This window comes from Chrysochloris asiatica, unplaced genomic scaffold, assembly GCF_000296735.1.
Source record: "Chrysochloris asiatica unplaced genomic scaffold, ChrAsi1.0 scaffold00139, whole genome shotgun sequence".
Lineage (NCBI taxonomy): Eukaryota > Metazoa > Chordata > Mammalia > Afrosoricida > Chrysochloridae > Chrysochloris > Chrysochloris asiatica.
In genome coordinates, this window is record NW_006408657.1 from 8,276,605 (window position 1) to 8,301,478 (window position 24,874).

Consider the following 24,874-nt stretch of genomic DNA (forward strand, 5'->3'; position numbering starts at 1 on the left):
ATGCAAACCTGCCTAATTGTTCTCCCTTCCACTTTGTTCTTTCATTCCCCTCCCCCTTCTTATGTATTGCCCACCTCTCCAGCACCCAAACTATCCTGTGTCTATTCCCTGCCCTGAGGTCCACTTTCTCCTCCCTCCCCTCACCACACTCCCCACATCCCAGCAACCAGCAAAGAATCCGCCCCCCTCTACTTTAGTATGGGTTATTTTTCTTAGTCTTTTACAGTAGTGGTCTTATGCAGTATTTCTCTTTTTGTGACTAACTAATTTCACTCAACATAATGTCCTCAAGGTTCATCCATGTTATGTGGTGGCTTGCAGCTTCCTTGTTATTTTGCAAGATAGCATAATATTCCATTGTGTATATGTACCACATTTTGTTTATCCATTCTTCAGTTGATGGGCACTTTGGCTGTCTCCATCTTTTTTCTATTGTAAATAGTACTGTTATGAACATGGGTGCGCATATATCTACTTGTGTTATGGCTCGTATTTCTTGTGGGCAGATATCAAATATAGGAATTGCTGGATCATAAAGTATTTCTATTTCCAACCTTCTGAGGAAGAGCCATATTGCTTTCCAGAGAGGTTGGACCACTTTGCAGTCCCCAGCAATGCAGTAGCATCCCAGTCTCTCACATCCCCACCAGCATTTATTGTCCTCTACTTTTTTGATCTTTGCTGTTACTGCTGGTGTGAGATGATATCTCATTGTTGTTTTGATTTGCATCTCTCTAATGTCTGGTGATTGTGAACATTTCTTCATATATTTGTTGGCTGCCTGCATCTCCTCCTTAGTGAAGTGTCTGTTCATGTCCTGTGCCCATTTTTTAATTGGGTTATTTGTCTTTTTCTTGTAGAGTTGTTGTAGTTTCCGATATATTTTAGAAATAAATCCCTTATCTGATGTGTCATTGCAAAAGATTTTTTTCCCATTTTGTGGGTTCCGTTTTTACTCTTTTGGTGAAGTCTTTTGATGCACGTAAGTTTTTAATTTTTAGTATGTCCCACTCATCTATTTTGTCTACTTTTGTTTGTGTGGTTTTCAAAATGTTTTATAGTCTGTGTATTCCCTGAATTTGTGCCCTCACATTTGTCCCTATTTTTTCATTGATGGCCTTCAAAGTTCTGGGATTCACATTTAGGTCTTTAATCCATGCTGAGCTGGTTTTGTATAAGGTGTGAGGATAAGGTCTTGTTTCAGTCTTTTGCATATCACTTTCCAGTTTGCCAGCACCATATGTTGAAGACACTATCACCTCCCCATGTGATATATTTAGGTGTTTTGTCAAAAATCAGTTGGCTGTATGTAGAAGGGTTAGTTTCTGGATTCTCGATTCTGTTCCATTCATCTATGTACTAGTGCCAAGCTGTTTTGACCACTGTAGTTGTGTAGTAAATTTTGACGTTGGGGAGTGAGATGTTTCCAACCTTATTCTTCTTCTTAAGCAGTGCTTCGCTTATCCTAAGTCTCTTTCCTTTCCATATAAAGTTTGTAATTGTGTTTTCCATCTCTTTGAAGATTGTTGTTGGAATCTGGATTGGGATTGCATTATATGTGTAAATTGCTTTGGGCAGTATAGACATTTTCACAATGTTAAACTTTCCTATCCAGGAGTATGGTACATTCTTCCATTTTTGTAAGTCTCTTTTGGTTTCTTGTAGTAGTGTTTTGTAGTTTTCTTTGTATAAGTCCTTTGTTTCTCTGATTACATTTATTCCTAGATATTTCATCCTTTGGGTGGCTATTGTAAATGATACTGATGTCCTAATGTCCTTTTCAATGCTGTCGTTTTTAGTATAGAGAAATCCAACTGATTTTTGTATGCTAATCTTATATCCTGCCACTTTTCTGAATCTTCCAATGAGGTCTAGTAGCTTTTTTACTGAGTCTTTGGGGTTTTCTATGTATAGGATCATATCATCTTCAAATAGAGAGAATTTTACTTATTCTTTGCCAATTTGGATGCCTTTAATTTCCCTGTCTTGCTGTGTAGCTCTTGCTAGGACTTCCAGCACAATATTGAATAGGAGTGGTGACAAAGGGCATCCTTGTCTGGTTTCTGTTTGCCAAGGGAAGGCTTTCAGTTTCTCTCCATTGAGAGTAATGTAGGCATGTAAACACAAGTATTCTCTCACGCTAAGCAAATATTTAACTTTTTAGTTGGGTGGGTGATAAATGAGAGCAAATTGTCTGATAACTTTGTTTTATTCATACAATTAAAGTCTGTCTTGTAGGAGGAGTGATTCTTTGTTATTAAAAATAATAATAATAATTTGTGGTGTAACCTGCAGACCATCTATTTTAGGTCCATATTGATAAAGCATAAGCCAGTGGTCACAACAAGAAAGGGTGTTACACGTGAATCCTTATGTAGATGACCAACAATCTAGTTCTCTCTCAGTCATAACTCAATGTTAAAGGAAATGGTCCAAATTGTAAATACTGTCAAAGTGAGGTTTCTGAGTTACATAAATGCATTGTGACTAATGTGAATTCAGAATATTGCTTTCTAATACTGAGATGTGCTGGCTATTCAAGGAAAGTGTCTGTCACCTGAATTTCTTTGTTGTTGTTGCTGCTGCTAGGTGCCCTCGAGTAGGTTCTGATACATAACGACGTGTGTAGGGTTTCCCAGGAGCAGCTGGTGAAATAGTGCGTGCTAAATTCTAGCCTTTCTGTTGCTTGCTAAGCCTGTTGTTGTTGGTGTTAAGTGTCCTTGAGTCGGTTCTGACCTATAGCGACCCTGTATAGGGTTTCCAAGGAGCAGCTGATGAGCTTGCAGTTCAAACTGACTTTGCAGTCTAGTGCATTAACCCACAGTGCCACACCAGGGCTCCATTGCTAAGTCTAGGGCCCTACTATGTGTGTCTGACCAAAGTAAGGGATACCTTTGTCTTGATATAATGGTGCCATAGGGGCAAAACGTCCTCAAGGTACCTTTTAAAATTTTTTCTCAGACACTATATAGATTAGGGAAGTCTTGCAATGGAAACTGAAAAACTGTTTTCCAAAAATGAATTTCACTGAAATGTAGCTCACTCTTACCTTTACTACTATTTCCCCAAATGGGTTGTTCTGTCTTCAGTATTTGAGTGTGATATGCTCACCAACCAACTTAGCATTTAATTGGTATTTGAAAGTTGACTTTACATTTCTCTATGATTTCTGGCTTCGATTGGTTCTCACTATCTAGAACATTCTAACAGAGCAAATAATCTGATAACCCATAATTATGAGTTAAGATTTTCTCATTTCATAGAAAATAGAGTAAGAAAAGGAATTTACTAATATCTTAAATTATATAGAGCTCAATGTCTTCATCATTTAGGTATCCAGTACAGAAGATAGGACAGCTCTTACTCATTGTGATTGTAGGGAGGGAAGGGAAACAAATGCAGATGCTTGAATTTTTGGACATGCGGCAAACGGGCACTAATATGATGTTCTCATTAAGAAGCCTCCACCTCACTCTTTAAAGTAGGGATGAGAGATTTTCTGGGACAGAATAGAGTATGGCCAGGAAAGGTAGGCAGCTTAATAAAAGAGAAGATTAAGGAACTGTCATGGGTAGTGGGAGTGAGACCTTTTCTTTAATATAGCAACAGGTAGGCTTCAAATTTCCTGGAAAGCTTGTCCATGAAGGAACCTAGACTGTATCATAAAGCTGCAATCACGTGGATGCTGTGCCACGTTCCAGTATTAGTCTAAACCTCTTTGTGGAGCTTTCTCTCTACCTCCCATTTTAACGAAAACTAGTATTTTCCCCAAAGCATCACTCCCCTTGTAGTTCTCATTGATAGGGGCTGTTGATGAATAAAAGGATCCCTGGTTGTGTTGCAGGTTAAGTACTGGGCTGTTAATCTCAAGGATAAGCAGTTCAAACCCACCAGCTTCTCTATCAAAGAATGATGAGGCTTTTTGTTCCCATGAAGATTTATAGCTGTAGATGCCCTATACAGGATTGCTATGCTCTGAATCAACTCAGTGGCTGGGTAGGCCTTGGCTTGATTTGGGTTTTGGTTGACAAGCAAGCTAAAGAGCCTATTTCTCTTCCTTCCTTCTTTCCTTTTATTCATCCCTCCTCCTTCCCGTCTCTCCTTCTCTTTAATCCTTACTTTTTTACTTATTTATTTTTCTTTTTTTGGAAAAAAATTCTTAGCCCATAGAAATGTTATTTTCTCTTTACAACAGAATTTTGATCTTTATAACCTTTAGACTTAAGTGATTTCAAGATGCTTTATTATGGTGATAAGTATGGTATGTTTGTTCAGTGTTTATTCTTCTGCTTAATCTGATCAATGGGAATGAAAGCTTCTGAAATTTAGATCTGAATCCAATTTTTAATGATTTCTACTTAAGTTAATTATGCCTTTTTACTGACTTTTTAACTTAAGATTTATCTCAGTAATTCATACACAGAGTTACTAAAGTAAATCTGGTAGCATAGTGGTTACGAGTCGGGCTGCCAACCTCACGGTCAGCAGTTCGAAACTACCAGCGGATCCGTGGGAGAAAGATGAGGCATCCTGCTCCCGTAAATATTTACAGCCTAGGAAACCCTGTGCAGGGTCACTATGAGTTGGAACTGACTCCATGGTACTTAACAACAACATCAATTTAGTGAAACCATAATTTGAACTTATGTCATGTTCTGTGTTTTATGATTTGTTTTGTTTTGGGGGGCAAAGTACTTTTTTGTTTGCCAATTTATTTGTTGATTGTAAAAGCAATAATCATTTCTACAATAGTATTTTCTTTTAACTTAACTTGGTCTATAAAAAACAAAGGTATTATCTGGTTAAAAGACAGGGAGAAACAATATGAAAAATGCAAGTATGATAGAACCTTGATCCCTGGAAACTTTGGAAATATAGTTCTTTTTGTTAATATGTTATATTCATTCTATTTTTTATATTTTATTTTATTAAATACTTTAAAAACTACAATTCTGTAGTATTAAATGGCTTTCTAAATATATTTTAACTTGAAATTACCTTGTTTTATTGCCATGTCCCTATTTCTAAGTACTCTTCACTGGAATTTTATGAAGAATTCAACGCATAGTAATTGAATAAAGGGACAGATCTGGACCTTCTTATTCCTTAAGCAAAGTGTATTTTTGATAACTTACAGCAGTCATTTATTTCTGTGACCTTTGTATGCAGTAGGGTGGTAACCACAGCACTTACTGACACATACAGACTTATTTCCTCTGTACATGGTGCTCAGACACTGGTCATTTGTTACCATTTAATAGCTTGCCTTCATTATCTTGTTGCCTCTTATTTTTCATACCTGTTATAAATATGTCTGATTATAGTAGTTACTTTTCCTATTACTTGTAATTTGTTGTGACCTAAAAAAAACACCAGATACCAACACTTTTTCAATTTCTCTGTAAAATAAAAAACAAATAGGCTCTGATGTAAAGAGCATAGATTTCTTATAAATGAAATTGAAGAAAGGTGATTCACAGACTTTGTAATATAAGTTTTTGTTGGTCATAGTGTTTATATATGTATAATTTGTGGGCTTCCTCCATGAGTTTTTTTCAGCAGTTTTAAGATTTGGGTAGGATGGTGAAAGAGGCTTCTTGTGGAGCCTTTGTAGTATATAAGACCTTAGGTGGAATCCTGATCCCCCTCCAGAACCTTCTGAGGTAGGACATTCCCATTTGAAAGGACAAGTAGACCAGCCTGAAGCAGCTAGAGGAACAGAAGATTCTTCTTGAAAGAAAGACCAGCAGGAAAAATCAAAAACAAAAACATCAGTCTGATTGACTACCACAAGAACAAACAAGTTGCTGGAGAGCCATCAAGGCAAGCAATCAAGTCCCTTCAGGGCAAACTCTCTTCTGAGACTGAAACTCAAAAGGAATACATGAGCAAGCATGTACACTTGCTGGCAACCACATTGATCTACTGGTGAGTGGAAGTTGAGGAAATCCAGCAATGAAGATGTAGGGGCTGAGTTTGATCACATTCCATAGACTCCCATCGACCAGGAGATGAGACAGAGAAGAGGAAGGGCTGGTTGGTCCAAAGCATGGTGAGACCTGGGGATTCCTGGGCCCATGGACAAGGATATAGCCGTGGAGAACTAGAGCTGAGAATGAAGCATCCAGCTGATATTAAGTGAGGGGAGATGCACAAGAACACCCAAACTTGCAGATAGTACCCATTTGACTTAGCTTTGATGGCTAGATAATCAGAACTCAACTAGAGGAAGATAAAAAAAAAAAAATTGATAAAGGAAACAAGTGTTAAATTGCTAACATTTGATTAACTTGACCTATACTTATGGATGCAGTAGCTTAAAATACCAAGCAAGAGGGAAGGAATCTTCACAGCAAGGATAATTCCTACCCCCTCTATACACAGGTTGATAGGGATGGGCAACTTAGACATTGGCTACGTAAAATGGGGGAGGGGAGATACAAAGGCACAAAGTGACTGGCTTACAAGTTTTCAAGAGGGACTTTGGTTTCAGCATGTGCAAGAGATGGTAGAATCCCCACTGAATAGTTTCATCTCGTCTAGATGGGTCTGGTGAAAGGAGATGGGGATAAGATTCTTATGATTCAATAGTGAGTAATTGTTATCATGACTAATTGCAATGGTCACAACTGTAAAGGTAGAAGTTTTGTAACAAAAAGGGGGAGGGTTAAGCTTACATTCCAAGAACAGAGGACCCTAGGACCATCAAGGGAGAAGAACAGGAGCCAAATGTGGAACCCTATCCAGAGAAACAGCAACACCAGAGATGGAGGCAGAGATGATGACATAGAGAGATAGAGCAGCTGAGGACTCTAGACTCAAGGAAAGAGAAAGGCTGTGTGTTGGCAGGCTTACAGAATGTGCCCTTTGATTGTTTAAATGATTATATATTCCTGAGTGTTTTGATGTACATCCAAAACAAAACAACAACAACAAAAAAGAGAAGCAAATACTGTTGAATGATAATGCAAGGAAGGGGTTGTAATCATTGCAATGAAATGAAATATGATAGAATGAGTGTAAAAATGGATGTTCTTCTATGTAAACTATCACTTACTTCACAATAAAAACTTAAAAGAAAAAATATGGGTAGAAGAAGTATTGCTGCTTGTGCTCTGATTTTCACCTTTATTGTAGCAGAATAAAAACCCATACTATGTACAGTCTTTTAAAAATCACTTAATTTGACCATAATTGAGGATGCCATAAGTGAATTGATTATCCAGGTTCTTTAAATCTTTCAAGAGAATTTGCCTCCAGTGGCACACAAACCCTCGGAAAGCTCAGCTCACTGCTCACTATTTGTTAATGTTGAACTTATTAAAGCCCATAGGCAAAACAATCGTGTTGAAAATATTATATTTGCCTAGTTTGTCTGTAGGACTCACTATCCTTGACCAGCAGTGTGATCTTAAGTTTGACTTGACAATCAAACACATGAAATGCAATCCATTTTGCCTAACAACTTGCTAGCTTTATGGGAACAGAAGTTGCAGCAATAGCACTGTGTACAATTTGTATCTCCAGGTATAGCTTTCAGTATCTGAGTCACAACACATGAAGGTCAGAACGTCAGAAATACTGTATGTGTATGCAAATAATACACACACTCTATGATTTGAGGGGTCCTTGTAGGATAAGCCCTGAACTGCTAACTGTAAGGTCGGCAATTCAAACCCACCAGTTGCTCCTTGGAAAACCCTATACAGAGTTTCTATGAGTTGGAACTGAATAGATGGCACTTAATAACAACAACAACAACAATATGTTTGAGAACAAACCCACAACCTCCTTAACATATTAGTTTCCTATGCCTGCTATTATGGGCATTATATATTAAAAAAAAAAAAAGTATGATTGTCATAAAAGATGGGATTAACTGGACAATCATAGCTGCTGTTGAGTCGATTCTGATTCTTGGCTACCCTTTTGTTTCAGAATAGAAATTAGCTCCACTGGGATTGCAGTGATTGCTTTCTTGGAAGTAGATTCCCTCTGGGTGGACTTGAGCTGCCACATTTCAGTTTGCAGCCAAGCATGTTTGTACCACCCAGTGACCCCAAGGATCCTTTAAATTTAGGGAAGCCTTCAAGTGGGAGTTCATTTCAAATTTTTTTTTAGTCAACAGTCTTGACAGTGAGGTATAAGAGCTTGGTCCAATACAGTCTTCAACTGACTTTTCAATTAACTTGACTGTGATGTACTATCAGTTTGTTATTGTTAAGTGCCATGGAGTCAGTATAGAGTTTCTGAGGAGTGGCTGTTGGGTTTGAACTGTGCCAACTTTGAGGGTAATAGTCCAGTGCTTGTCTTATAGTGCCAGACAAGACCTCCTTGAATTCATGATGTAAGGAGACTTCAACCAAGTGTCAAAACCTTAGGTAGGCATCCTTGAGTCTAAAAGAAAGGTCACAAATTGGTGATTCTTTCTTTCCCATCACCATAGGACTATTCAAGATAATTCTTAACAAAGCCAACCAACTAAATAGACAAAGTTAAACCATAGGTTTGTATTAATAACACAAAAAAATAACTATCATTATGTTTTGTGTGCCAATTGGCAAAACAGGTTAAAATAAATAAAAAAACTAAGTTTAAAAGCTTGTCACTGAAAAACAATAACCCAAATATAATGACAAAATTCATGTGGTATGAGAGTGCATGTGACAGCGATGGCATAGCATTCAATATGTTTACTTCTATTATTCGTAATAATAATAATACTTTCTTTATCATTATTGTTTTCAGGGTCTTCAGATTATCCTACAGTGACAGGTTAGCCAAAGGCTATGTTCCATCATGTGGCCAATCTATTGGCTTTGAAAGGGGTGCTATCACCCACATTTTTTGAACCAGACCTTTAACAAATATTAGAAACACAACCAAACAATTTCTGGTGAGGACAAGACTTTCCTAATTGCAGATCACTAAACCTGATTATGGAATCCTGGTTTAGTGCTATAAGAGAAGCACTGGACTGCTAACCACAAGGCAGGCAGTTAAAACCCACCAGCTGTACCTTGGAAACCCTATACAAGGTCGATATGAGTTGCTATGAGCTGGCATTTATAACAACAAAATCAGCAACAGCAAGTCAGATTTACTCCCAGTTCACAAATTATTTGGCATAGCTAACAGGGGCTCCTGGTCTCTGTAATTCTTCATTCTTTTCCTTGAACTTCTATTTATGTGATTTGAATGTTAAGCAACAAATACTAACACTTCTTGCCCAAGGTATATTTGGATTCGCATGCGATGAAGCTTTGTACTTGTATGTGTTTTCATCCTTCAATTCATTATTTTAGTAATTTGATTTTATAGTGTTTTACAAAACGATTATTCTGTGACAGAATAAAAGCAAACAAGTCTTTCACCACCAATCATCTGAGGAGCACTGCTGTAGAGTGAAATACTCAAGGCGGTAACTGGTCCTGTACATATTCTCGGTTGAGGGCCACTTTCAGCTTTTATCTCACTTGCAGAGTGAAGGTGACAGATGACAGATGAATCCAGAGCCAGCTCAGGTTATTAGCTCCAAGCATTCCTTCCAGCAGTGCTCAGATGATTCATCATTTAGGATTGCCTGAGAATGGGGTGTGGGGGTTTTTCAAAGGCATTTAATTGCATTTTTATACAACATGCTATTTGAAATTTAGGAGCGCTAGATCACCTGTTAGAAATAAAGAAGAAAGAAGTTCTGTTAGACTTCTATCAAAATGCAATTCACATTTGTGGAATGGTTATACTGAACTAGACGTGTGACAGATAAATAGCTAACACTTGGAAATGATTTTTTTTTTTTTCATGGAATTTTAACAGAGTTGCCATAGTAGTAAATAAAAGGACAGCTTGAGGTCAATCATAGGACTTTTAATAATCATCTTAAATCTGTGACCATTTAGGTCAATACATAGTATAGATATGACATTTGTAAAATTATAGTGAACAAATAGTTGAAAGTTATAATTAACCTATGTTGTTGTTGTTGTTAAGCACCATCGAGTTGATTCCAACCCAATAGCAACCCTTCCTAGGGTTTCTGAGGAGCAGCTGATTGGTGAGCTTAAACTGCCAACCTTGCAGTTCAAATGGCTTTGCAGTCTGGCACATTAACCTACAGCCCACACCAGGACTCCTAATCAATATACGCTTGGCTTTAAAAATATTTGTCTTCGATTGGATTTCCCCCAAAATTTTCAAAGTAACAACTCAAATGGAGAATTTGCACAGGTAGTAAAGTGGAGAGAAGATGAGGATGATGGTACACAGATATGGTTCCAAGCAGGTTTCAGTATGGTCATCTGAGGCTCAGTTCTACTCTTGGAGACAGTGAAAAACACATCTCACATTTATCCCAGCTGAGGGGTGAGGAAGTGGGAGCATTTCTCTAACAATCCCCTGTTCGTTTTTGCTTTGGGGAGACTTCTGGAAATGTTTATCCTCTTAACACTACTAGCTTGCCTTGCTGAGGGCTAGGTGATCTCCCATGGGCCAGGAAAAGCCCACCAGCAGAGATAACTTGCAGGAATTCACAGTGAACAACCTTTGGAATGTAAAGGTTAATGCTGAGGGAATATGGGTATGGTACCAATAGTAGCTCTACCACACATACCACTCCAGTTTTGGTGTCCATGCCCACATGTTCTGAGAAATATTTATTACAGTTTAAGGATGAGAAAATCTTGACATATGTTTATATATCTATAACCAACCCTTTGGAGTTCTGGTGTGGTGTTGTTGGATAAACACTGGACTGCTAAACACAAGGTCGGTGGTTCAAACCCACCAGCTGCTCCTCGGTCACTATAAGTCAGAACTGACTCAACAGCATTTAACATCAATCAACCAACCCGTTGCTGTCAAGTCATTTCTGACTCATTGTGGCCCCATGTGTTACACAGCAGAGCTGCTCCACAGGATTTTCTTTGCAGTAATCTTTACAGTAGCAGATCACCTGCTTTACTTATGCTGTTATTATTGTGTTGTTAAGTTCTGTTGATTTGCTTCTGACTTATAGTGACCCTCTATAGGGTTTCCAAGGCTGTGAATCTTTGCAGGAGTAGAAACGCTCGCCTTTTCCCCATGGAGTGGCTAATGGGCTCGAACTGCTAGCCTTGTGGTTTACAGTCCAGTGTCTATCATACAAAACCATCACACTCCTATCCTGATGTTGCTTTTGTGCCATCAAGTGGGTTCCGTCTCACAGCTACTTTGTACAGAGTTTCTGAGGACCCACTGGTAATTTTAAACTGCTGAGTGGGTTGTTAGCAGTCTAGTGCTTATCCGACAGTGCCACACCAAGATTCCCCTATCCTTGCTTGTTGCTTGTTGTAGCTAAGTGCCATCGAGTCGGGATCCAACTCATAGCTACCCTGTACAGGGTTTCTAAGGAACAGATGGTGAGTTGGAACTGCCGACCTTCACGGCCCAAACTGACGTTGCTAGATGCTATCAAATATATTTATGATTAATCTATGGAATTGGAAAATTCACTTTCTAGTGATTTCACATGTCTGTCTATCTATCTATCTATCTAATAAGGTTGTAGATTACAAGCTGTTCATCTTATCCAGAACCTCTAATAAATGACATAGCAGTTGACCGGCACTTTAAGTTGCTGTGTACTATACTACAGGGAGCCCTGGTGGCACTGTGGGATAAGCACATGACTGCTAACCACAAGGTTGGCAATTCAAAACAGGAGAAAGATGAAGCTTTCTCCTTAACCCTATAGGGTGACTATAAGTCGGAATTGCCTCAACGGCAGTGGTTGTGTTCATTTGCTTTTTAAAGCAACCAGCTGAGATACAGAGTTTTCACTTAATACTGCTTGATTTATTTTATACATTTGAGTTACAATATGTTGTTGTTGTTAAGTGCCATAGAGTCGGTTCTGACTCATAGTGACCTTGTATAGAATTTCCGAGGAGCAGCTGGTACATTTGAACTGCTGACAAAATATACAGAATTTTGTAATTTGAGGTGCTGGTCCTACAGTACCCCAAGTTACAAAATTCTGTATATTTTGTCACCTTTAAAAAAAAACTCTGTAATAAATATTGATCTTAAAATCATATTTGACTTGATACCTTATGACTTTGGGTTTTAACATTTGATTTCTATAAGATACGTTAGCTGACAATGAAGTAAGTTTATTTCGAATTCGTTTGTTTGAAATGAATTGGCATTCTATCAGATCTGTCCTTATATGCAGTATTTTTTTTTTTTTTTTAATTTGGGTAGTAAGCCACATCTTGTACTTTTCAGAAGGAACCTGGTGTCACAGTGGGCTAACGGTTGAGCTATTTTCTACAAGGCTGGAGATTCAAATCTATCAGCTGCTCCTCAGGAGAAAGATGAGACTATGTGCTTCCATAAAGATGGAGGCTCTGGAATACTAGAAACATTTCTATTCAATCTTATAAAATCTCTATTAGTTGGAGTAGACTTGATGGCAGTGGGTTTGTTTGTTTGGTTTGGGTTTTATAAATTTCATTAAGTCCCTGAGAGACAAAATGGTTAAGCATTCGACTGTTAACCTAAAGGTTGGTGATTCGATCCCACCCAGTACTATCATGGAAGTCAGGCTTGGTAACCTGGTTCCACAAAGGCTACAGCCAAGAAAACCCCCCCGGGAACAATTCTACTTTGTAATACATGGGCTATCATGGCTTGGAATCAACTCCATGGCAACAGGTTTGGGGCTTTACACATATACACACATATATTTATGTATATATGTATATATTTACATATATATGTAAACGATAAAATGGTGACTTATAGAGTAAATGTTGTCAAAGCAAAAAGTATGGAATTTAATGTGAGCATTTCCTGAATGGATTCATTTAACAAGAAAATACTGTTGTCTTCATTTATTTATCTAGCTTTCAGATCTTACATTTACTCTTCAACTGTTAATTTATTATTATGGCATTTGGGCCTGGTAAAAGTTTTCTCTCTCTCCAAATTTCAGGTGTTGATTTTATCTCGAGTTGCCCCACACAGTCCCAAAGCTACACCTGGTATACAAGTGCAAAATGCACCAAAAATCAACCCTTGTTTTGTAACTAGCAACGTATATTCTGCTGCTGAAAGGATTTTGCTTAGTTGGTTGAATACAAATTATGAGAATACCCGACATGCTGTATGGAAGAACTGTCGTACAGGTGAGAAGTTATTTTTTTTCTTTAAATAAATCATTGTATTTTATAGTATGACAATGCTGAAGGAGCCATGACAAAGGAATCAAAATCAAAATAGATTCTGCACCAAGCTCTAGCCTTTATTCTCTGTTCTGAAAAAAGAAGATCCTTAATATTTTCATTATCAGTTTCTTACATGTAAAAAAGAAGTAATAAAAGATGCTTATTCAAGTTATTGGGAAGAATGCAGGATAAATAGCATGTAGACATGTTCTAGAAATGAAAGATAGCCTCATTATCATTGGTGACATTTTCAACTGTATAAATTATTAGATTTAAGTCACACAGTGCAAACCTTATATATAATTAGTTAAGATCAAGTTAAAATTTGACATTAAAAAATACTGTACATGCTCAGGAAATTGGGGGGGGGAAGCATGTTATATTAGGCTCATATGTTAGGTCCATGAACTAAGACAAGTAGATAAGTTTAATTACTGTAGGCTAGGTATGGGTTCGCTTACCACAAGTTTGGCAGTTCAAATCTACCAGCAGCTCCATATGAGAAAGTGAGGCTGACTGCTCCTCTAAAGATTTACAGTCTCAGAAACCTTATTTAGGGTCATTATGAGTCGGAATCGACTCAGTGACAGTGGGAATTTTACTTGGAGCATTAGTACTCCAGATACTTTCATAGTTCCCTTTCTCACTTCATCCGGGTCCCTTCTCAAATGTCATCTTATGTGAACAGTTTTCTCAACACCCACTGCCATTATACAGTCAATTCTGACTCATAGCAACCCTTTAGGACAAATAGAAGTCTTTAGGGTGTCCGAGACTGTAAATCTTTAAAGGAGTAGATAGCCCCATCTTTCTCCCATGGTGTGGCTTGTGTGTTTGAACCACCGAACTTGCAGTTAGCAGCTCAGTGTTTTCCCAGTACTCTCTCTAAAATAGCACCTTTTCCAACATATTGTTGTTAGGTGCTGTTAAGTCAGTTCTGACTCATAGAGACCCTGTATAGGGATGCACCACCCACCTTGCAGTTAGCAATCTAGTGCTTACCCTACAGCACCACACCTGTTAAAAATCTTCCAGCAGAATTTTAACTTCGTAATAGGAATAGTCTTGTTTGTTTGTTTTTCACTGCTTCATTCACAGTGCATAAAAAAAAAAAAATTCCTGGAAATTAGTATGCACCTAGGAGTCTTGGTGTGGCACTTTAGGGTAAGCACTAAACTGCAAAGCCAGTTTGAGACACAAGGTTGGTGGTTCAAACTCACCAGTTGCTCCTAGGAAAATCTGTACAGGGTCGCTATGAGTCAGAACCAACTCAATGACACTTATCAAAAGCAACAACCAAATAATGGTTCAATAAACAAATAATAAATAGACACATGCTTATATATTAGTTTACCAGTTTGTAGTTTCTTATACAAATATAGGGGTGAAATTAAATGGTTGAGCTGAAAGAAGGAGACACTTCTGTATTTAGCATGTAGCAAGTTTAATTAGGAGCAATCCCTGAGAAATGTTTAAATTAAGTTTACTTACAGTGTGAAAAATTGAAACTCAGTGTCTCCGATTTCTATCTCCCAATATTGTACTGTGGAGAGAGGCAGGATAGTGCCTTCCCTCATAGCTAATGAATGAGAAACTCTTGGGGTGATTCCCAGCCCTAGATCAAGTTGACTAGAAGGCACTTAGCAACAATGACAACTGCTCTAGTGACTGTAAAAGTAGATGAAATCCTTCATGAAATTCATAAGCTTCAGTAACTTGCAATTCCTCTAGAAATCTTGGTAAAATGTTGATTCTGATTCAGTATTTTTTGAGGTGGAAATTCAAATTCTCATCAGAGGTCAAACTGGAATGAACTGGTTTGAAGTTTTGAGCTCCATTTTGGTTATGATGCATTGAAGTTGTCAATGGGAGACGGAACCACATGAATATAAAGAACCATAGTGAGAGAGTTGGAGAGGGTAATTCTCTGAAAGAAAAAACAAAAACCGAGTGGTAGAAGTAGAAGTAGGAAGAGGAGAATGTTAGTAGTCTCCTAGAAGCCAAATAAACTGATTAGTTGTCAGCAAGAACTTTCTTTTTGGACATTCTGTTCCTGAGCAAGTGAACTGAGGTATCAGATAAAACATTTTACATTGTTTATGGATTTTTCAGAAGCCCTTGAGAGTTTTGCAGTGGAACTAAAAATTTGTTCCTATTTAATGTTTGATTAGGCCACATTAGTTACAATTTTCTCATGAGAATTTTTTAGTAAAGATAGAACTAGGAAGGGCATGGCAGCTAAGGGTCTAGCCCGACAGAGTGCTATTGTTAGTTACTGTGGAGCTGAACTCCTCCATAGGGTTTTCAAGGCTGTAACTTTTCAGAAGCAGATCACCATGTCTGTCTCCCAAGCAGCCTTTAGGGGGATTTGAACTACCAGCCTTTCAGCTGTTAATCATTTGTACCTCTCAGGGACTCCGTGTTGGAGAGTAGGAGAATCATAAAATTGAAGTAGTTGGCTCAGGGGCTCAACCATCCAGGCATGTATTTCAGGACTTGATTTTGTCAAGCTCAAAGTCGTGGAGGATGGCTGAGCTGCTGCAGACTTCTATGGTAAAGTCATCATTTTGGTGTGACAATAGTAAGTTCACTGACTGGGGTGGACAGAGATAGGAAGCATACCTGAATTTAGCACTGCACGCATACTGTTAGCCTTAGACCTTCTATGGACTTAGCCATACAAGGTGCTAGGCAATCAATCACAGTTTGCAGAACTTTCCTTTCCTAACTGCAGATGGTTGCTAGGAGCCAGAGTTGAAGAAAAAAACAAATAGTATTTGATACTTCCTAATATGTGATGATTTGTTCTAAGTATTATGAAAGTTAAAAACATTTCTCATTTAATAAATGGACACTTGTCTCCTGTGAATAAAGTGCCCTTTACAGTGTTTGCCAGGAGGTATATTTATTTATATATACTCTGTTCCCAGTAGCTTATTGCATTGTATACCAATATATGCAATTGGTATACAATGCAATAACTTAACACACTCATAATACCCTATATAGGCTTTCTGAGACTAAATCTTTGCAGGAGCAGAAAGCCTCATCTTTCTCCAGAGGAGCAGCTATTGGGCTTGAACCACTGACTTTGTGGTTCTCATTCCAGTGCTAGCATGCTCCCAATTAAGACTATAGCTAAGGTTTTTCCTTAATGGCCATTTTTTTCACACATAAGTGACAATGTGTTCTTCAGTTGATACCTTCAAGTCTTGTGATAACGTGTCTTCTCTGTTAGTCCTTTGAACCCTTTGTTTTCATTCCTACACTGGATCACTAATGGAAAGTTTATCATCCTGCAATCACCTGGTGATTCTGAGAGTAGCAGCAAAATATTTGTATAATTAAAGTGGAATTTCCGAAAGGATTAAGTGATTTCATTTGACTACAGTCTTTTAAAAATCCAGAAATTGGGACTTTTTGAACTGTGTATTTAAAGAACCACAGTTCTGCAGATATTGTACCACTTTACTTAAGTTTATTTTAACATTATTTGATAAAGAACTGTAGTGATTATGAACTGATGTTGCTATTTATATGTTATTTGATATTTTATTTAATTTACCATATAAGGCAGGGATCGGGAACCTTTTCTATGCCAAAATGTGTAACACCATTTGTGGACCATACAAAATTATCAACTTAAAAATTAGCCTGCTATATTTGGTCAAACATTTAATCAACTTACCCCTAATGTGATGGAGTCCTGGTGTGGCACTGTGGGCTAATGCGTCAGACTGCAAAGTCGGATCAACTGCAAGGTCAATGGTTCAAGCTCACCAGCTGCTCCTTGGAAACCCTATACAGGGTCGCTATGGGTCAGAATCGACTCAACAGCACTTAACAACAACAACAATGTGATGGCAGGAGTCCTGGTGTGGCGCTGTGGGCTAATGTGCCAGACTGCAAAGTCATTTGAGCTGAAAGGTCAGCAGTTCAAGCTCACCAGCTGCTCCTCGGAAACCCTATACGGGGTCGCTATGGGTCGACTCAACGACACTTAACAACAACAACAATGTGATGGCACTGGTATGGCGCTGTGGATTACTGTGCTGGATTGCAAAGTCAGTTTGAATGGCAAGGTTGACAGTTCAAGCTCACCACCTGTTCCTAGGAAGCCCTATACAGGGTGGCTACGGAGCGGAACCAACTCAAAGGCACTTAACAACAACAACTATGTGATGGCTGGAACTGCTGTTGGCTTGGCAGGGCCAGACCAAATGATTTCGTGGGCCTTATATGGCCCGTGGGCAGGACGTTGCCTACCCCTGACATAAGGATATCACTAGTTTCTGAGTAAAATTTTAAATGGTCATTTTATGAATTTGTTAAAGTGAAGAATATTTACTACATGTTTGGGATCTTGTAGTAGTTTTAGTAGTTTTATATATTTTAAAAACTTATATGGTGTTAATGTCTTAAAGTTGTATGCATTTGAGTTATATCAAATATTTGCAATTTTCAATTTCATTGAACCAGAAAGTAGTAATTATTTATAAAGTGCTTTTGTATTTTTTCCAGTTCCAATATAAGTTCAGCATTAAATATTGATAATCAATTTTACAAGATTAGAGTACATATGGACAATAGGACAAATGGGATAAAAATATAAATTTTATATTATATTTAGGCTATGTTACTTCAAGAATGTGATTGTCAGTCAATATGTAGAAGATGTGATTAACGTGAAGGGCAACACTAAATTCAGAGAAATGCCAAGCAGACAAAAGAAATTTGAAAACAGAAAGGCAAATTGTTCCCAATACTTAAACAGTGTAGTATAATAAACCATGAGGAACTAAGGTCATAACCCTATGTCATGGAAAATGAAGGATATAAAAATTGACCAGCAGCCAGACCACGTTCTCCTTCTCATATTCATGCCAGTTCCCACCAGGAACATGCCTGTGTTTGAACAAGTTCGATTTAATTCCAATTTTAAGGAGGGAGGAAGACCACATACCACGAGACGCCATGGGGCTTTTCACAGTAAAAAGTGTCTTGTTGTTGTTGTAAAGTGTTAGGTAAGGTTTATTATAGAGTTGGTTATTGGTTGAGTGATTTGGTGAAGAATTCAAGGCGGCCAGAGTTGGCCTTGATTTGATGCTGTCAGAAACAACTGTTATTCTAATTGTGTATCTTAATCAATCTTATGTAGAAGTTGGAAAGACGACAGAGAGGCTGAATCTACAACTATTAATGAAGCAGCAGATTTTTTTATATTAGCCAGGAAAAGATGTTTGGTGTTTTGTGATTTACACAGTGAAATTGTTTTGGTCTGTGCTTAGACAAAATTATGAAGTGGTGTTATTTTGTTTCACCTCATCACAATAATCTTTATATGATGTTAGTATACTGTGTACTGTGAAACTGTTACATCCAATAAAGAAGATAACATGGTCTAGCTGTGTGTGAAGGGCCAGCTCCTATCAACACACACACACAAAAGCTGCCTTCAAGTTGATTGATTCCAACTCATGGCAACTCTATGTGTTTCACAGTTTCTATAGAGTTTTTCTGGAAGCAAATCACCAGGTCTTTCCTCTAAGGTGCCTCTATTGTTATTGTTGTTGTTGTTGACAGGGGATTGACAACAGCTTGGGGTATAAAATACTGAATACTGGCTGTGGGAGTAGAGATTTGAGAAGAGCTTTGACCTTTTGCTCTTCTACCCAACATTTTCTTATAAAGTCATTGCCACTTTAGCCTCACTGAGAGGCAGGCTTCAGTAACAACTAGGCCAAGTGATGACTGACAAGTAATATCAAAAGAGTCTCAAAACTGTGATGGATTACACGAAAATAGGTGCTACTGGTTTCTGCTTGGGGATCTAGAGAGCTGTGTTGCAACCTTTTACAACAGCAATAATAGAAGTTGTTGTATTAATGGTAAAATCGCAACTTTTCTTGAACCCCACCAGAAAACTAAGGTTCCAGAGCCACTCTGTGACAGATGCTTACAAAAAGAAATGAAATGCTAGCTGTGATCCACTGTGGTAGATATAACTGAACCCTTGAAAGAAGAATAGAATTAGAATGGTTTGTGAACTGGTAGATGTCAAGGAGTCCTGGAGTGGCAATGTAGGCTAAGCATTGGACCAAAAGGTCAGCTTGAACTGCAAGGCCAGCAGTTCAAAATCACCAGCTGCTCCTCGGGAACCCTATACAGGGTTGCTATGAGTCAGAATTAACTTGAAGACTCTTAACAACAACAAGTATACACTAGCCAAAAAGTTTGCAACTTTGGGGGAGGTCACAGGTTTGGGGAAGCTAACATCCTTGAGGGGATTTTTTTTCTCCATAGAACTCACTGAATTTTAACAGTAAAGACTGGAAAGAGTCCTGAGAAAGTGGTACACTTTAATCTATACAGAGAAAGACAACTTTCTGTCACTGTTAGAGCCCTGATGAAAATGCTTTGCAGCTTCAAAATAAACTATATATAATTGTTGGGAGGATGCCCTGCCTCTGTTTCCCATCTGACCCACCTAAGCAAGGGCCTTGGACCCAGAACATTCCCTGATATATAGACAGGGAACTAGGTCACTCTCTACTCTCCTCATGTCCCTTCTCCCTCATGACGCACCTCTCCCTGTTCTGGAAGCACAGTAGCTTTCTCTATCTCTTGCACACTTGCAGGCACCATATGGCATTTTGTCTACCTCACTTCTATATCTGTTCCTGGAGGGGAGGGAGCTGGGTGTCTCTATCTGTAGCATAGGGCATGTGGCCACAGAGCAATTGTCCTGCACTAGCTATGAGGAGTGAATTGTTGGTCATGGGAGACTGATGTCTAAGATTGAAGCTGATTAGAGTCTTTTTTGTAATAAAGCATGATCCCACGCACTGCATGTAAAGACATGCAGTACAGTAAAGACTTACAGCCTTGGAAACCCTATGCAGGGTTGCTATGAGTCAGAACCAACTCCAAGGCAAACATCCCCCACCACCATAGTAGTACAATGAGTGCTTTATATCTTTTGTTGGTAATGTCAACTCTTGGTACAACAACAGCAACAGTTGTATATGGACTCCTGGTGTGGTGCTGTATGATCAGCACTGGACTGCTAGCTGCAAGGTTGGCAGTTCAAACCCACCAGCTGCTCCTCTGTCACTATGAGTCGGAACCAACTCAACAGCACTTAACAACAATACTGCTGAGTAGTATTCTGGAAACAGGGTCACTATGAGTGGAAGAAAACCAACTCCATGGCACTTAACAACAAATAACAGTATTGTATTGTATAAATGTACCGTACCACAGAATATGTCATATGTTTATTTGCCATTCACCTGTCTTCTTTGGTGAAGTATCTGTTCAGATCACCTGACCACTTTTTAAATAGGATTGTTTGTTTTCTTGTTGACTTTTGAGAGTTATTTATGTATTCTGTTGTTGCTAAGTGCTGTTGAGTCAATTCCCACTCATAGCAAACCTGTATAAGGTTTCCAAGGAGCAGCTGGTAGATTTGAATTGCCGACCTTGTGGTTCACAACCAAGTGCTGATCCTACAGCACCACACCGGGACAAAAAATTTGCGTTTCATGTGATTTGCATATCTCTCTTCTTAATTTACTTTTTGGTTTTTATTCATTAATGTTGTATAATTTTCAGCATATTTATCTTGAACATATTTTACTAGTTTATAACTAAGTATTTCAATTTTTTGTGCTATTATGAATGGTGTTTGATTTTTTAAAAATTGCTGTTGTTTACTGTTAGTATATAGAGATGGAATTTGTTTTTGCTTTCGTGCACTGATCGTATACTTGTAGTGGATGTCTCTTCTTTTATCACATGGTAATGCATATTTTCAAAATGCTTCAAATAGAAACAAAGTAGATGGCTGTCGGTTACCTATAAAATTTTGCAGGTAACTTTCATGGTATAAACTTTCTTAGGCTTTACAGTTTTATACTATTTAAAACTGATTTTCATTTCCAAACAAATATGCTTTTTCTTTTCCAAAATTTTATTTTCAGTGGTAAAATGTTTCTTTGAACATTGATTAACTGTCCTTATCTTTTTAACAGGTGTCATCCCACCTGAGAAATGGATAGTGAATTTTGATAAAGATCTTTTAGATGGCCTTGTTTTGGCAGCACAGATGGCAGCCTACTGCCCATTTTTGGTAAGAACCATTCTTACATGGAATTGTGTACTATTATTTTTAAAAATTTATAACTAAACTTTGAAGTAAATTTTTTTAAGATGATTAATTTAAATTTCTTAATATTAAGTGTAATACCTGAATCTGAATGATTAACATGACCTTTTTGTTTATTGTTGCATTTTGGGTACAACGGTCTGATACTGCCCAACATTAATATACTTTTTTAATGTTTTATTGTGAATTATGTGTGATAGTTTACATGGGAGAACATTAGCTTTACATTCATCCTATCATATATTGTCTCATTGCCATGGTTACAATCTCCTGCATGCATCATCAACCAACCAAAGGGTGTACCCTGCAAGCCTACCTCCCTTTCCCCACTCCCCCCAGCCCCCGGTCTAGAGTCCCCAGCCACTCCAGCCGCTCCATCTCTCCACGTCATTGTCTCTGCCATCACTGTTTCTCTTGGTAGGGTCCCGCTCTCTGCTCTTCTCTCTTGATGGTCCCAGGGACCTCCGCTCCTAGACTGCAAACTCAATCACTCTCCTCCTTTTGCTACAAAACATCTACCTTTACATTTCCAACCCTCACAATCAGTCCTGATAACAATTATTCACTATTGTATCACAAGAGACCTATCCCCATCTCCTTTCATCAGCCCCACCCAGACAGGTTGGATACTACTCAGTGGAGATTCTACCTTCCTCCACACCCTCTGGATCTAGGTTCCTTCTTGAAAGCTTGTAAGCCAGTCACTTCTTGCCTTTGTAGCTCCCCCTCCCCATTTTGGGTAGCCAATGTCCAAGTTGCCCATCCCTGGCTACTCTATGTATGATCCTTGCTGTAAGATTTGTTCCCTCTTTTGGGCTACTGCATCCATAGGTGTAGGCCAAGTTCATCAAATTGTATCAGATTGCTCTTATTTTCCTCTTCTTTCTTCTTCTACTTGAGCTCTGATCATCCAGTCATTGAAGCCAGGTCAAGTGGGTATTATCTGCAAGTGTGGGTGTTCTTATGCATATGCCCTCTCTTCTTATCAGCTGGATGCTTCACTCTCCACTCTAGTCCTCTGTGGCTATGTCACTGACTCTGGGCCCAAGAGTCCCCAAGTCTTGCCACACTGCTGACTAACCAGGTCTCCACCTGGGCTTAGCTCGCAATTTCATTGCTGTTTTCCCCTCATTTTCTCTTATGGTGACAAATGTGGTCATCAATCAGAGTGTGCATTCCCATTGAGTCTTAGTCTTAGAAGGGGGTTTGCCCTGAGGGGGCTCGACCACTTGCCTTGATGTCCCCTGGGCAAGCAAAGCAACTTACGTGTTCTTGTAGTAATCAGTTGGACTGTCTCTATTGTTTTGTATTTTTCCTGTTGGTCTTTCTTTCAAGAAGTATCTTCTGTTCTTCTAGCCCCTCCAGGCGGGTCTGCATGTCCTTTCAAGTGGAAATTTCCCACCTCAGAAGATTCTGGATGCGGTTCAGGATTCCACCTATGGTCTTACCAACATTAATATTTTAAAGATTATTTGATGAACTATAAAGAAAACAGATATACACACACAGAATTTTTTCTTCTATTACTAAAAGGTCTGAATATTATTTTTTTCCAGATTGATTCTCATTTTATATACATGTACACACAACCAAAGGGCCCTGAACAACATCTGCACAATTGTCTGGTTGTTGTAAATGCCTTTCGTGACATTGGATTCAACATGGACACACAAGTGGGTGTTTTTATATTATGCATTCTATAAACAATTTTATGTATTTTCTTACTTTATTTTTTTATAGTAGTGATTACTTCATAACTTTTAAGTGTGAATGAAACAGACTTTTCATGGGACATTGATAAAGTACAGAAATTAAAATATGACTATAGACATCTACAGAGGTTTTTCAAATGTGAAATTCTATAGACCCTACTGTGCAAAATAAGAAAGTAATTTTAATGAGAGGTTCAGGAGACAAACAAAAATGAAGGTTGAATGCTTTATTACCTGAGCTCTAAGAATAAATCAAAAAAGTAGAATTAGATACATATAGATATTGTATTTTGTTTTCTAATTTAGCTGCAGAAAAGTAGAAAGTGGTTTTATAAATATATATGTATGTGATCACTGCAATGGCAATATAAATCTTTATTATATTTGAAACTCCTGGTTATAAATCCATTTGTCTTTTCACATCAAGTTCAAAATAGCAATTATCAAAATATTGTATGTATGGATAGCTGACTAGAATTCTACCAGATGAAGATGGAGAAGTGTGATACTGTAAGCAAGGGTAAATTGGTACAATTTGATGAACTGAACCTTTACTTGTGGATGCAGTTGCTCAAAATTCCAACCAAAATGGAAGGATTCTTCATATCAAGGATCAAGCTTGTTTCCTCAGTGTACTGAGTTGACACTGACTATCAAAGATGGGAGCCTATAAAGGCACAAAGTGGCTGGCTTACCAGCTTCCATGAGTGTGATTACTTTCAGAATGAGGAGGATAAGGTAGAATGCCCACTGAATAGTTTTCCTCTTGTCCAGATGGGTCCGGAGAAAGTGGATGGGGGATGAAGGGAATAAGATTTTATGATCCGGTTGTGATTAACTGTTAGCAGGATTAGTCATGATTGTCACAACTGTAAATGTAGAAGATGTGTAACTAAAAGGGAGGAGTAGTTTAATCTTTTATTTCAGGACCACAGGACCATCAAGAAGGAAGAGCATGAGTGGAGTGTGAGATCCTACCTAGAAAAGTAGTGACTGAAGAGACTGTGGCAGAGGCAATGGCATTAAGAGAAAGTGCAGCTGAGGACTCTAGACCCATGGACTGAGAAAGCCTGTGTGCCTGCGGGCAGGGGGCTGCCTTGCAAAATGTGCCCTTTGGACATTTAAATGAATATATATTTTTGTTTTGTATGTGTACATCCGAAAAGAAAACAACACTATGCTGAGTATACTAAGTAATACACAGAGTGAAAATATTTTCATATAAGTGATACCACTTATATGAAATATCCACAGTAGATAAAAGTATAGACACATGAGTTTATTAGTGGTTACTAGGGACTGAGGGAATAAGAGTTGCTGTTAATGCTGAAAGTATATTGAGTTTCAGCTTGGGGTTATGTAAAATTTTTGTAACCAGCTTGTGAGCATAGCACAACATCATGAATATACTTAATATCAATGAAGGATACACTTCAAATTATTAAAATATCAATGTTTTTGTTTTATATATTTTTATGATAATTAAAAGTAATTATAAAAAAAAGATATTGTTTATGTTTACTATTTTAAGCGTTTTGTTACTTTGAGGTAATGTGATGATTTGATAAATGTGTCTTGAATTTGAAGACTATATGAACTCATTTAATTATTCATATATATAGCTAGTCACTGAAAACTCTATGCATAGCAGAGAAACATTGTCAGATATTGGACTGGAAGGTGGGAGGGCACTCAGAAAGCGATTGTGGAAAAAAATGCCTACTCAAAGTAGGGTTGGCCATGATGACATGAATACAGTTAAGCTCGGGGGAGAAAAGCACACAGAA

At 38.1% G+C, this 24,874-nt stretch overlaps 1 protein-coding gene across 1 annotated transcript in view; it reads left to right on the plus strand.

Annotated features, from left to right (window-relative positions):
* The window catches only part of CHDC2 (calponin homology domain containing 2), a 66,816-nt gene that overhangs the window by 17,807 nt on the left and 24,135 nt on the right, over positions 1-24,874 (plus strand). The window contains exons 7-9 of the mRNA XM_006870157.1: positions 12,977-13,169; positions 21,242-21,339; positions 22,932-23,048. Of these exons, the coding sequence (XP_006870219.1) occupies positions 12,977-13,169; positions 21,242-21,339; positions 22,932-23,048 (408 nt within the window). The remainder of the gene's footprint in view (positions 1-12,976; positions 13,170-21,241; positions 21,340-22,931; positions 23,049-24,874) is intronic.